Source organism: Heteronotia binoei, unplaced genomic scaffold (assembly GCF_032191835.1).
Source record: "Heteronotia binoei isolate CCM8104 ecotype False Entrance Well unplaced genomic scaffold, APGP_CSIRO_Hbin_v1 ptg000447l, whole genome shotgun sequence".
NCBI lineage: Eukaryota > Metazoa > Chordata > Lepidosauria > Squamata > Gekkonidae > Heteronotia > Heteronotia binoei.
The window spans coordinates 6966-21593 of NW_026800033.1; the positions used below are offsets into that span (position 1 = coordinate 6966).

Sequence of the window (14628 nt, forward strand, 5' to 3'; positions counted from 1 at the left end):
ATTGGCCTGATCCAACAGGGCTTCTCTCATGTTCTTATGTGACACAAAGCGTTGGACTGGATGGGCTATTGGCCTGATCCAACATGGCTTCTCTTATGTTCTTATGTGACACAGAGTGTTGGACTGGATGGCCCATTTGCCTGATCCAACAGGGCTTCTCTCATGTTCTTATGTGACACAGAGTGTTGGACTGGAGGGGCCACTGGCCTGATCCAACATGGCTTCTCTTATGTTCTTATGTAATTTAGTACACTTTCTGGTGATGTGAGGGGTGTGTGGCAGATGCAAAGGAGTTGTGGTAATGAGGGAGACACCCCGCCCAGGAGCTTGGGGGGGGGGGATCGTCTCCGGAGCAGCCTGCGGGGGGGGGAGTGGGGGGGCGGAGCCACTCCTCACCAGGCCCTGCTCCCCCCCCCTGTCTCCACAGCCCCCCATTTCCTATACCAGCAGAAGTGTGAGTGCAGCTTCGCCAACGGGACCGGAGGGGAGGTGTGCTACCTGGAGAGGTACTTCTATGGCCGGCAGGAGTTCGTGCGCTTCGACAGCCGCCGTGGCTGGTTCGAGGCCGTCACCGAGCTGGGCGAGCCCATCGCCCAAAACTGGAACAGCCAAAAGGACTTGATGGACTACGAGCGGGCCCAGGTGAACACTCTCTGCCGTTACAACTACGGGGTGATGGAGACAGGGCAGATGGTGGGCAGGACAGGTGAGTAGAGAGGAGGGGGGGAGGAGGGAGGGGGCGGAGCCGGGGGCGGGTCTCCGGAGGAAGGGGCAGAGCGCCCTGTCCCTCCTTCCTCTGCCCCTCCTTGAGGGGTCCCCTCCAGTGGGAGTCTGGGGTCTGGGGGTGAGAAAAGGGCCAGGTGGGGGAGGAGAAGGAGGAGGAGGCAGGAAGGCCCCCCCCTTGGGGCAGCAGGAACTGGAGGGGGGGCTCTCTCTGTCATCACCCCCTCTTGCCACCCAAGGCCGGGAGGTGGGCGGGGAAAGCTTTGTGGGGTGGGGATGGAGAAGAGGCCCCAGACCCCTGCAGGAGCCTCCGGATTGATTCTGGACCCCCCCATCAGACATCTGGGTCTCAGGGGGGCAGGTGATAATCCCCCATGCTGAGGGGTCCCAAGGCCCCAGAGAACCAAGGGGTTGTGTCCCTCCTTGTGGGTCTCCTCCATCATCATCTCTGTCATTCTTCGGTGTTTTAAGTTCTTTGAAATTGATCTATTTAAAAAAAAATCTCTCTCTTGGAGCTTTTAAGGCTGAGCTTTAAATCGAATCCAGTGAGACCAGACCGAGCCCGAAGGACTCGGAATATATTCCTGATCTTTATGCTCCTGAGGGTCTTGTCAGGGAGGAGAGTGCAGAACGAAGCAACAACATGGCGACAGAACAAGCCCCCGCAATCACAAGATGAGATTTTTACCTCACTCTTTAATAAAATGGAACAGAAGCTGATGGGCAACATGTCAGCTCTTATTTGCCACTTTTAGAGCAACTGACTGGATTAAAAACATCCATACAAACCGTTACAAAAAGCGTTACACATAAAGCGGACTCAGCATATGAAATAAGCACCAACTTACAAAATGGCTGCCAGGCTCTTAAATCAGAAAATGAACGCTTACAGTCCAGAGTCTTAGCCTTGGAAGCCTCTTCACATAAAACTCGCATTAAATTCCAGGACTTCAATGAATCTTTGGCCCCAATCTCGGAACTCTCTACATTTCTAACATGGTGCCCACGAGTTCTTGTATTGTGAGAAAGGGAGAAAAATACTTCTTTCTCTACTTTGAGAAACATCGACTGCGGGTTGACATGATAGAGGTTTACAAGATAATGTATTGTCAAAATAGTTAATAATAAAATCTTTGAAAAGTTAAAAAAAAAATCGAGCCCTGTTGTGTCCTAGGTTCAAATGGAGAACTGTTACTTTTGGAGGGAACTGTTACTTTTGGAGGGAAGCTGAACAAGCCAAGCTTGTACTCCACACCAGGGTTCCAGAGAAGGCCTAAGCGTGCCCAATCAGGGGAAGGATTGAAACATAAGTAGCCAATCAACATCTAGGCTCATACTGTACCCTGATAGGCCCTTAGGCCTCTGTAAATAGCCAATCCATGTACATAGTTAAGGTCCAATCAGAAGGGGGCAAGAATTGTATAAAAGGAGCGGGAGGTTTGAATAGAGCTCAGTTTGTGTTGGTGTTCTTGAAGTAAAGCTTGCTGAAATCACTCTCCGACTCTGGTCTCTTACTGCGCCGACCCCAGTACTTTACACTGGCGACGAGGGTGGGATGCCAGTAAGAACCAGCCACAGAACCAGGAACACGGAAAGGTGGCTAAATCCAAGCCATCTGGGTCCCCACCTCCGCTCTGCGCACACCCCATCTCGCAAGCCGCCCAGACACGCTGCCAAGAATGGAGGCTCCAGCCAACCTCCTGCAGCCCTTTAGCATCGATCGCCCCGAGCTGTGGGACTCGTGGGTCGAAGGCTTCCAGTCATACCTGACCTTCCGGAAGATTACAGAGACTACCATGCAGAGAGCTCTGCTTATCAGTATGTGTGGCACGGAGACCGTGGACTTAGCCAGGGCTCTTCTCCAACCCAGGAAGCTCTCAGAGACGCCGGTGGACGACATCATCAGCGCTCTGGAGAAGTATTTCCAGCCCCAGCCAACCAAGCTCACCCGGCACTGGGACTTCCGACAAAGGACACAGAAGGCAAGTGAAACCACGATGGCGTTCTTGACAAGCCTGCGCCGGGTGGCAAGCCGATGCAGTTTCGCAGACCTCAACGAAGCCCTTCTCGACCAGTTTGTATGGGGCTTGAGGGACGAAAAACTAGTACAGAAACTCCTGTCCCTCTCCGAGTGCGACCTAACAAAGGCAATCGATGTGGCCACCAGCTGGGAGAAGGGCAGATCAGCAGGGCCACGGCTGACAAGACAGGCTGCGGCACACCAGATCAACCCTGAACCATCTACAGAGGACTCAGACAAGGACAAAGCTCTACAAACCGGCTATCGTTCAGCAGGAAGGAAGACCACCCATACCTCACAGGGCATGAGACACAAGACACCACCTGCATGTGCAAGCTGCGGGGGCCAGCACGAGCGAAAGACCTGCCGATTCCGGAATGCCACCTGTCGACTCTGCAGCAAGGAAGGCCACATCGCCTGCGCCTGCAGATCCACATCCCGGGCACGCGTCCCGCAAAGATCTGCGCACTCCGAAGGCCAGCCAGACTTCGAGACCGACGCTCTCCACGCCCACCAATACCCGGTACAGTACCTAGCCTCGCCAGTCAGGCCCTCCAAAATCCGGGTCAATGTAGAGATCGGGGGGGGGTGCCCTGCCAAATGGAGGTGGACTCTGGGTCAGCATCATCTATTATAGCGGCAGAGACATTTTTTAAAATCCCCACCAGGCTGAGGCCTCGTCTCAGGGACCCGGGGTTTACCTTAGTGGACTTCCAGAAGAATAAGGTGCCTATCTTGGGAGTGGGCCCGGTCCCAGTCGAATACAAGGGGTTCAAGGGCCAGCTACAAGTGCTAGTGGTCAAGAACCACCTTACAAACCTTTTGGGTCTCGACTGGTTCAAGCCCCTGGGAATAGAGATCAGGGGGGTCAATAAGACTGTCGGAGTGGACTTTAAGAAGGTTTGCGAAGAGTTCCCGGCCGTTTTCGATGGCACCTTGGGCTGCTACACGGGTCCCCCGGTTACACTACACCTCGACCCCACAGTGCGGCCTATTAGGCTTAAAGCGCGGCGAGTTCCATTCGCGCTCAAGCCTAAAATTGAGGAGGAACTGGATAAACTGATTGCACAGGGAATACTAGAGCCTGTCACCCACGCAGCCTGGGAAACGCCCATCGTGACTCCAGTCAAGCCCAGTGGGGAAGTGCGGATTTGTGCAGACTATAAGTGCACCCTCAACAAGGCTCTTCAGGCCCACGCATACCCTGTGCCCATCGTCAGCCACGTTTTAGCCACCCTAGCCGGCGCAAAAATTTTTGGCAAGTTGGACTTGGCCCAAGCTTACCAACAGCTGCCGGTGGATGAGGCCACGGCCAACGCCCAAACAATTGTGACCCACCGGGGGGCCTTTAGAGTAAAGCGGTTGCAATTTGGAGTGAGTGTGGCTCCGGGGTTGTTCCAGGAACTCATGGACTTTCTTTTAAAAGGACTTCCCGGAGTCACTCCATTCTTCGATGATGTGCTGATCGCTGCAGCCTCGCCTGAAGAATTCGCCGCCCGCCTTAGAGGAGTCCTACAACGTTTTGAAACAGCCGGCCTCAAGGTCAAACGGGAGAAGTGCCTCCTGGGCGTGGATCGGGTGGAATTCCTGGGGTTCTCCATCGATGCCCAGGGGGTCCACCCCTCCGACGCCAAGCTGCGTGCCATCAGAGATGCTCCAGCGCCCACCAACAAGCAAGAACTCCAGGCCTTCCTCGGCCTCCTAAACTTTTATCATGCTTTTCTCCCCCACAAGGCAGCGGTGGCCGAACCCCTGCACCGGCTTCTAGACAAGAACCGACCCTGGGCGTGGGGCCGCCAGCACGCTAAAGCCTTCCAGGATATCAAGGGCCTCCTGATGTCCAACTCCGTCCTTGCCCATTTCGACGAGACCCTGCCCTTGGTCCTTGCATGCGACGCATCCCCTTATGGCGTGGGGGCAGTTCTGGGCCACCGACTCCCTGATGCGACCGAAGTCCCTATCGCGTACTACTCGCGGACCCTCTCATCGGCGGAGCGGAACTACGCCCAAATCGACAAAGAAGGGTTGGCAGTTGTGGCCGGCGTCAAAAAATTTCATGATTACATCTACGGCCGGCCCTTTACCCTCTATACGGACCACAAACCCCTCTTGGGCCTCTTTGCATCAGACCGGCAGACCCCTCAGGTGTTGTCCCCACGGGTCCTCCGTTGGTCCATTTTTCTAGCCGGCTACACTTACACCCTAGTGCATCGCCCGGGCAAGGCAATGGGCCATGCTGACGCCCTGAGCCGCTTGCCCTTGCCTGACGTGGATCCCGATCCAGCCCCGGCTCATCAGATCCTACTGATGGACATGCTTCCGGACAGGCCATTGCTCGCCCGCGACGTTGCTGCCCGCTCCGCTCGTGATCCAGTCCTCTCCCGTGTCTTGGACTGGGTGGGGAGGGGGTGGCCCAAGGGCTCGACTGGGCCGGAATTTACTCCGTTTGCAGCCCGGAAAGACGAACTATCCACCCACAAAGGCTGCCTACTATGGGGCAACAGAGTCGTCATCCCCAAACCCTTGCAAGACCAAGTGCTTAGAGCCCTGCACGAGGCACACCCGGGCATAGTCCGCATGAAGGCTCTCGCACGAAGCTATGTCTGGTGGCCTGGCCTCGATGCAGAAATTGAGGCTTGGGTTAAAAGGTGCCCGACATGCCAGGTGTCAAGGCCTGACCCCCCACGTGACCCAGTGCAACCATGGGAATCCACCAAAACCCCCTGGTCAAGACTGCATATGGACTTTGCTGGCCCCTTCCATGGGCGGACTCTACTCATACTAGTGGATTCATACTCCAAGTGGTTGGAGGTGGTCCAGGTGCCCTCGCCATCATCGCAGGCAACCATCACGGCTCTGAGGGCCATCTTTGCAACCCACGGGTTGCCGGAGACCATCGTCACCGACAACGGCACAGCATTCACGTCCGCAGTGTTCCAGGACTTCTTAGCCAGGAACCTCATCAGGCACATTCGCTCTGCCCCGTTTCATCCAGCCACCAACGGCCAGGCAGAGCGGATGGTGCGCAAAGCAAAGGAGGCCTTGAACCGTCTGGGCCCCTCAGACTGGCCAAAAGACTTGGCGTGTTTCCTAATGGCCTACTGGACCACACCCACCGCCTCCACAGGTCGCAGTCCAGCCGAACTCCTCATGGGCCGCCGCATCACCACCCTGCTGGACAAGCTGCACCCTGACCGAGCCCCAGACAGGCGACCGGCGCCGGAACACCTTAAAGCCCCCAGAGGGTTCTACCCAGGTGAGACAGTGTGGGCACGGAACTATGCCACCACTGGCCCCGCCTGGCTCCCTGGAAAGGTGGACCACGTCACAGGACCGGTCTCCTATGCAGTGACCTTGGAGGGTGGACATCTCCTGAGGCGACACATCGACCAACTCTGTGGTCGCCTGCCTGCCGGGGAGCCAAGGTCAGAGGCTCCAGATCCGGACAACGTAAGTCCCCGTGAGCCGCGCAGCTGAACCCAGGTCTTCCGGGGCCGCCGTCCCAGATGTCTCCAGCTCTGCAGCCGCGGAACCACCAACCGAGTCAGAACGCCCAGTCCCCTCGGAGCTCCGACGCTCGACACGAGACCGCCGCCCTCCGGCATATCTCCAGGACTATGTCACCTGATAGCTGGAACTATGGGGGGAGGGGTGTTGTGTCCTAGGTTCAAATGGAGAACTGTTACTTTTGGAGGGAACTTACTTTTGGAGGGAAGCTGAACAAGCCAAGCTTGTACTCCACACCAGGGTTCCAGAGAAGGCCTAAGCGTGCCCAATCAGGGGAAGGATTGAAACATAAGTAGCCAATCAACATCTAGGCTCATACTGTACCCTGATAGGCCCTTAGGCCTCTGTAAATAGCCAATCCATGTACATAGTTAAGGTCCAATCAGAAGGGGGCAAGAATTGTATAAAAGGAGCGGGAGGTTTGAATAGAGCTCAGTTTGTGTTGGTGTTCTTGAAGTAAAGCTTGCTGAAATCACTCTCCGACTCTGGTCTCTTACTGCGCCGACCCCAGTACTTTACAAGCCCGAAGTCTCCCTAGAAGCTACAATGACTAAACGGAGGCTCTCGTACTTTGGTCTCAAAGTCTGGGTCCAGTGGGGCACCTCGAAGGCCAACAAAGTTTAATTCAAGCTATAAGCTTTCTTGTGTGTGCACTCTTCCTCAGATACAGTGAAAGAGAATTTCCTCACGCCCTGCATGGAAGGGCCACTCAGAGCCGGGATTCATGCATCAAGCTGAGGCTTTATCAAGGCGATTGGATGGCAGCAAATTAGCACACAAATGCAAAAGCTGACAAACAGATGAGCGAACATCACTTGAGTCCAACGGCGCACCCAAAGCCAACCAAGCTCAACCCAGGGTACAAGCAAGGACAGAGAAACTCTGCACATGTAGGTGTGCATTTCTTCAATCACATTTGAAACAGATTTCCGCAAATATTGCATACAAGTGTGGAGGGGCTGGCTGCCGGGAAGAACTATTTAGAATCAAGTTGCATAAGCCCTTCAGAAGAGGAGGGGGTCTGAGAGAAGTGTAAACTGGGATGAAAACAACAGACAGGAAGTTCTACATCTTTACGGCTAAAGAACTGTAGAAGGGATGGTGTCTCTTCTCTAAAAGTTAGACAAAGAGGGGGAGAGGCCCTAAAATGCAGGATAGCCGATACTTTGATTTCCAGGCAGTCACAACACTTAATTCCAGTTGATTTAACTAAGACCACATACAAACCTTGGCGGGCTTTTTCATTAAGTAGCAGCCTGGTTATGGTCGACACAAGTCACTTCCTGTTGACTGACAAAATGCAGTTAACAATATGATTACTGAAGTGTTTCTAACTTGCTAAACTCTACAAGAGGGTCCTCCATTTCCAAGTAAATCCATGATCTTTTGTGAAGACAATGCAGGTGACAGGGGAGGGGGTTATGGGGGGCTGTAAACAATAAGGCAGCTTCTGGGCCTTTTGGCATCACTCAGCAAGGCCCTCTTTCTCAGATGGAGAGCTGCCTCCCCATCTTTGTTGGAAGAGAGATTGGAATCCAAGGAACATCCTGTCTTTGGGAGTTGCAAAAAACTTTGGAAGGACCATTCTGAAAGACCGTCCTGGGAGAAGAAGGCTGGGCCTCTGGTACCACACAGCAGTTTGTGGATCCAAACCCGCTTCTTCCCCGTCTGACATGCTAACAACTGTATTCTGCTGAAGAGGAAATCCGTTGGCAGCTACTAGCCATGGTAGTGAATTGGAACCTCCATGTGCAGAGATGGTCTACTCTGAGCTCCAGAGGCTGTGGAGAACCAAGGGGAGAAGAAGACCTCCTTCTTGGGAGCTTCCCAGAGGCCAGAGACGACCTTCCAGCAGGAGCCAAAGGAGGATTTAGGGATCCCCTTGAGAGTTTCACAAGGTATTTCCAAAGATCTCTTCAGCAGCAGCAAGTCCAAGGTCTCTGCTGTCGAAAAGCATTTCCAGAGAGTTCAGACTGACCCAGCAGCTGCTTCTGTGGGAGTCTTCAGGTGGATTCTTATCCCAGGCTGGGTGGGGGTCTGATCCTGCAAACAAACTCCTAGTGTTTTGGGAAGCAAGAAGGAACTGTAGGAATCTGAGAGAGGTGCATTTGTGTGTCTCTTTGTGCAGGGGCCAGAATATGAGTTAGTGGATCCTTGTGGTGGTGGGAGAGGTCAAGGGATTGTGTCTTTAGAAATCCATCAGCTGCAGACGTGAGAAAGTCCTCCTCTTCTCCATCTGTTGGTGTTCTTCTGGTTCTCCTCCATCTCTGCAATTGTCCCCTCTTTCCCCCTCACTTCCAGTTGAGCCCCTGGTGAAGATCTCCCCCACCAAGGGAGACCCCCTGGCCCACCACACCCTCCTGATCTGCACCGCGGCAGGATATTATCCCCCCGCGATTGACATCAAGTGGCTGAAGAACGGGCAGGAGCAGACACAGGGGGTGGGATACGATGATGAGATCCAGAACGCAGACTGGACCTACCAGTACCAGGTGATGCTGGAGACGGTGCCTCAGCGGGGAGACGTCTACGCCTGCCAGGTGGAGCACAAAAGTGTGAAGGAACCCATCAGCGTGCAGTGGGGTAAGAGAATCACGGGCTCCCCTCTTCTCCCCTCTCCCTTGAAGGGAGTTCCAAGGACTTGTGTCAAGCGACTCCCCCACTTCTCAAGGACTCCCCTCTTCCATGAGGGAGCCAAAGCACCACAAAAGACAATAGCATTGGGAAAAGTGCAGAATAGGGCAAGCAAAATGAGTAAGGGGATGAAACACCTTCCCCATGAGGAAAGGTTAAAGAGGTCGGGGCTCTTTAGGTTGGAGAAACCTCGACTGAGGAGTGACAAGATAAAGATTGAGAATATTATTAAGGAGACAGAGAAGGCAGAGAAAGGTCCTTCCCCCCTTTCTCACACTACAAGAAATAGTGGGGTCCCAATGAAATAATGAGATTTGGAACAGATCAAAGGAAGCACTTCTTCACCAAAGAGTCATTATAATAATAATAATAATAATAATAATAAATTTTTATTTGTACCCCGCCCTCCCCTGCCGAAGCAGGCTCAGGGCGGCTAACAATACGGTGACCAATGGTGCACCAACAATAAAACAGTTACATTAGAAACATTAAATTAAATTAAATTAAACATTAAATTAACCTTAAAAGCCTGAATTAAAACAATTAACTAAAACATATTATGACGCTATCCTTGACACTCTTCTAGTTGATGCTGATGGCGGATTTTCAGTTATTCATAAGCTAATTTAAAAAGGGTGGTCTTGCAGGCCCTGCGGAACTGATCAAGGAATTCAGTGTTGCAGGAAGTGGTGGTGGCTACAAGCACAGACAGCTTCAAGAGGGGACTGGATAAACATATGGAGCAGAAAGGCCGAATCTGGCCCTGATCCACCTTCTCACAGGGGGTCCCTCCTTCTCTTCCCACAGAGCCACAGACGTCGGACTCTGCCAAGAGCAAAGTGTGGACAGGGGCCGTGGGGGCCATTCTGGGGCTGGTCTTTGTGGCCGTGGGGCTTTATCTGTACCTGAAGAGCAGGAAAGGTGAGGGGCTAGAGGGGTGGGTGGGGGGTGGGCCATTATCTCCCCCTTCTGCTCTGGGATCTGCCCATCCTTGGCCTGACTTTACAGGGAGAAATGAAGGGACCCAAAGGAAAAGCTTTAGCAAATGAGCAGTTAATCTGTGGAATTCTCTGCCACTGGACATAGCCATGTCTTGGGAGCACAGATGGCTTTTGAATAGAGGGTGAGTCCACCAGCTGCAGTGACTCAAAAGAACCTCCATCTCCAGAGGCAGCAGACTTCTGATGTCCAATGCTGGCAGTCAGGGTCTCTCTCCCCAGTCTGGTGGTCCTCTGAAGCCCCTGATTGGCCCCTGTGTGAGGCAGGAGGCTGGACTAGATGGACCCTCACTGGTCTGATCCAGCAGGCTCTTCTGAGGTTTTTGTGAAGGCCTCAGCCTCTCTTCCCTGTTGTTGGCCCTCCAGAGGAATTGGTTGGCCACTGTGGAAGACAGGAGGCTGGACTAGATGGAGCCTCCCTGGTCTAACCCAGCAGGGCTCTTCTGATGCTCTTCTCAGGAGAAGGCCTCAGCCTCTCTGCCCTGTTGTTGGCCCTCCAGAGGAACTGGCTGGCACCTGTGTGAGGCAGGAGGCTGGACTAAATGGACCTTCACTGGTCTGATCCAGCAGGGCTTTTCTGAGGTTCTTATTAGGGGAAGGCCTCAGCCTCTCTGCCCTGTTGTTGGCCCTACAGAGGAACTGGTTGGCCACTGTGTGAGACAGGAGGCTGGACTAGATGGACCCTCACTGGTCTGATCCAGCAGGGCTCTTCTGAGGTTCTTATTAGGGGAAGGCCTCGCCCTTTCTGCTCTGTTGTTGGCCCTCCAGAGGAACTGGCTGGCCACTGTGTGAGACAGGAGGCTGGACTAGATGGACCCTCACTGGTCTGATCCAGCAGGGCTCTTCTGAGGTTCTTATTAGGGGAAGGCCTCGCCCTTTCTGCTCTGTTGTTGGCCCTCCAGAGGAACTGGCTGGCCACTGTGTGAGACAGGAGGCTGGACTAGATGGACCCTCCCTGGTCTGACCCAGCAGGGCTCTTCTGACCAGCAGGGCTCTTCTGATGTTCTTAGGAAGGCCTCAGCCTCTCCGCCCTGTTGTTGGCCCTCCAGAGGAACTGGCTGGCCACTGTATGAGGCAGGAGGCTGGACTAGATGGACCCTCACTGGTCTGACCCAGCAGGGCTCTTCTGATGCTCTTCTCAGGAGAAGGCCTCGGCCTCTCTGCCCTGTTGTTGGCCCTCCAGAGGAACTGGTTGGCCTCTGTGTGAGACAGGAGGCTGGATTAGATGGACCCTCACTGGTCTGATCCAGCAGGGCTCTTCTGAGGTTCTTATTAGGGGAAGGCCTCGGCCTCTCTGCTCTGTTGTTGGCCCTCCAGAGGAACTGGCTGGCCACTGTATGAGGCAGGAGGCTGGACTAGATGGACCCTCACTGGTCTGCTCCAGCAGGGCTCTTCTGAGGTTCTTATTAGGGGAAGGCCTCGGCCTCTCTGCTCTGTTGTTGGCCCTCCAGAGGAACTGGCTGGCCACTGTATGAGGCAGGAGGCTGGACTAGATGGACTCTCCCTGGTCTGACCCAGCAGGGCTCTTCTGATGCTCTTCTCAGGAGAAGGCCTCAGCCTCTCTGCCCTGTTGTTGGCCTTCCACAGGAACTGGCTGGCTGCTGTGTGAGACAGGATGCTGGAGTAGATGGGCCATGACTGGTCTGATCCAGCAGGGCATTTATATTCACAAAACCAGAACACTGAATGTCTCAGCTAGATTATGGTCATTAAACCCAATCGATAAGGATGGATAGAATCAAAATAAAACAATAATGTATGTATACTAATAATTCAATTCATAGCTTGCTGTCCTCACTGAATCTCCAGGTAGATTACAAAATGTGAAAAAAACCCTCAAGGAATCACCTGTCAAGGGAAGGCAGAAGTTTCTTAGTCATAATAGACTAATTTGATTCCTTGGCAGAAAGTGGGACCCATTTAGCCTCTGCCAGAAAACAGAGCGGATATTCTAGCCGGGGGAGTGGGGCAGTGGGAGAGTGTTGGTTTGGCACGTAGCAATTCCTGGCAGCAGGTACAGGTAAAATAACTGGATAGCCTGTGATGGAGAAGGCCCCTCTACTGTGGAGACCTCAGAGAAAGAGCTGCTGATGGTCAGAGGAGACCAGACTGACCCAGAGAGGAGTCCACCTGTGTCCTCTTATTTGGCGTTCGGGCTGAGAGACCAAAGAGAGAGAGCCAGTTTGGTGTAGTGGTGAAGTGTGCAGACTCTTACCTGGCAGAACCGGGTTTGATTCCCCACTCCTCCACTTGCATAGGGGAGGGACAGTGGCTCAGTGGTAGAGCATCTGCTTGGTAAGCTTAAGGTCCCAGGTTCAATCCCTGGCATCTCCAACTAAATGGGTCCAGGCAAATAGGTGTGAAAAACCTTAGCTTGAGACCCTGGAGAGCCTCTGCCAGTCTGAGTAGACAATACTGACTTCGATGGACCGAGGGTCTGATTCAGTATAAGGCAGCTTCATATGTTCATCTGCTGGAATTGCCTTGAGTCAGCCATAACTCTCTTATCTGGGAGAACGGGGTTTGATTCCCCACTCCTCCACTTGCAGCTGCTGGAATGGCCTGGGGTCAGCCATAGCTCTCTTGTCTGGGAGAACGGGGTTTGATTCCCCACTCCTCCACTTGAACCTGCTGGAATGGCCTTGGGTCAGCCATAGCTCTGGCAGAGGTTGTGCTTGAAAGGGCAGCTGCTGTGAGAGCCCTCTCAGCCCCACCCACCTCACAGGGTGTCTGTTGTGGGGGGAGAAGATATAGGAGATTGTAGGCCGCTCCGAGACTCTGTCCTTGAAAGGGCAGCTTCTGGGAGAGCCCTCTCAGCCCCGCCCACCTCACAGGGTGTCTGTTGTTGGGGAGGAAGGGAAAGGAGATTGTGAGCCACGCTGAGACTCTTCGGAGTGTAGGGTGGGATATAAATCCAATTTCTTCTTCCTGACCCTCTTGTTTAAGAGGGAGGCCATGGGGGAGGGGTATTGAAAATGTGTGAATGGGGAGCACTGGCTTCAGGGTACGTGTGGAGAATTCCTGGCCAATCCGGCATACGGGGTTCTCCCTTCCTCTTTGTAGCCTTGTGCCAACACCCTTGTGAGGTAGGTAGGGCTGAGAGAGTCTGACTCGCTCAAGGGTGCCTGGTCAGCCCAGAGGAGAGAGCTGGGGAGATGTTTTTGTCCGAGGTTTCAGGAGGAGGGAGGGGGGCCTTCAACCCTCTGCAGAAAGCAACCCCCCCCCTCAAGGTTGTGGGTTTCTTCCTGAAGGGCCCTTTCCTCCCAGCTGTTCCCTGGGTGCCAACCACAGTCTTCTGGCTGCCCGCCTTTTCTGGCTGCCCCTCCCCACTCTGGCTGGCCAGCTTAGCTTCCAGGGGGGGAGGGTCTCACTTCCAGCTCCCTCCCTGTCTGTTGGTCTCCTGGAAGAGGCAAGGGGGAGACCCCAGTTGGAGATTTTTAGGAGGCACATCAAGACAAGTTTCTTTGCCAGGCTCGGGAGGGGAATTGCTGGCATCTGGATAGCTGGCATCTTTGAAAGGGGCAGATTTGAGTGGTGTGGTCTTGATTTTTGACTTGTCCTGTTTTAATTCTTGCTTTGAGCCACCCTGACTTCAGAGGAAAGGCGGGGTCTGAATACTACAAATAAATAAATAAAACGAATCTCTCTCTTTCAGCAACTCCCCTGCCACCACCCCCAGGTAAAGATCCCTCTTTTCCTTTTCTGCCCTCCTCTTTCCCACTGAGATTCCAGGCAGCAATGTTTCCCCCTCCCTGTTTTTATTGCATGGGTGTATTTATCCTCCCTTTCTCTAAGGAAAGGAAAGGTCCCCTGTGCAAGCACCAGTCGTTTCCGACTCTGGGGTGACGTTGCTTTCACAACGTTTTCACGGCAGACTTTTTACAGGGTGGTTTGCCATGGCCTTCCTCAGTCCTTTACGCTTTCCCCCCAGCAAGCAGGGTCCTTATTTTACCGACCTAGGAAGGGTGGAAGGCTGAGTCAACCTGGAGCCGGCTACCTGAACCAGCTTCCGCTGGGATCGAACTCAGGTCATGAGCAGAGGGCTCCGACTGCAGTACTGCAGCTTTACCACTCTGCGCCACGGGGTAAAGGCAGTTCCCTGTGCAAGCAGCAGTCGTTTCCAACTCTGGGGTGATGTTGCTTTCACAACGTTTTCATGGCAGACTTTTTACGGGGTGGTTTGCCATTGCCTTCCCCAGTCCTCTACACTTTCCCCCCAGCAAGCTGGCGACTCCTTTGACCGACCTCGGAAGGATGGAAGGCTGAGTCAACCTGGAGCCGGCTACCTGAACCAGCTTCCACCAGGGATCGAACTCAGGTCATGAGCAGAGCTTAGGACTGCAGTACTGCAGCTTTAACACTCTGAGCCAGCTTTAACACTCTGAGCCACGGGGCTCTTTCCCTTCCTCTAAACAGCTGTCTAAAGTAGCCCAGTGAAGTTACAAAGGGCGGGACAACATCAGTGACCATGACAGGATAGAAAAGTCCAAAAAGTCTTTCTGGGTGGGGAGTGCTACAATCTGTCTTGTGGGTGAGGTTTGTGGGGCTCAGGTGAGGTCAGAAGATCCTGCCCCCCTCTCTGGGGATTGACTTTTGGCTTCTGATGGTTCTCCTCCCTCTTTCCTGGCAGGACTCCTCAGTTAACCCTTCCTGCCCCAGGATCCTGCTGGCTGGAAAAACATTTCCTACAACCAAGGCCCTCTTTCCTTTCCGTGGAGGAAGCAAAATGCAAGGAGTGAAGATGGA

The 14628-nt window shown here is 53.7% G+C and overlaps 1 protein-coding gene across 1 annotated transcript; it reads left to right on the forward strand.

The window, feature by feature from the left end:
- The first annotated feature begins 282 nt into the window (after window positions 1-282).
- On the forward strand, window positions 283-14621 carry LOC132590642 (H-2 class II histocompatibility antigen, E-S beta chain-like). Its single transcript, XM_060263610.1, has 4 exons — window positions 283-706; window positions 8552-8833; window positions 9692-9821; window positions 14513-14621. Exons 1-4 carry the CDS (start codon window positions 283-285, stop codon window positions 14619-14621), a joined length of 945 nt encoding a protein of 314 aa, XP_060119593.1.
- Window positions 14622-14628: the final 7 nt, after the last annotated feature.

What these genes read in the sequence shown, in the direction of transcription:
- LOC132590642 (XM_060263610.1), top strand. Translation starts at nt 283, where the DNA reads ATGCAAAGGAGTTGTGGTAATGAGGGAGACACCCCGCCCAGGAGCTTG. An exon ending in GCAGATGGTGGGCAGGACAG is followed by an intron (nt 707 to 8,551) that starts GTGAGTAGAGAG and finishes CCTCACTTCCAG; the next exon opens with TTGAGCCCCTGGTGAAGATC. An exon ending in AAAGGTGAGGGGCTAGAGGG is followed by an intron (nt 9,822 to 14,512) that starts GTGGGTGGGGGG and finishes CTTTCCTGGCAG; the next exon opens with GACTCCTCAGTTAACCCTTC.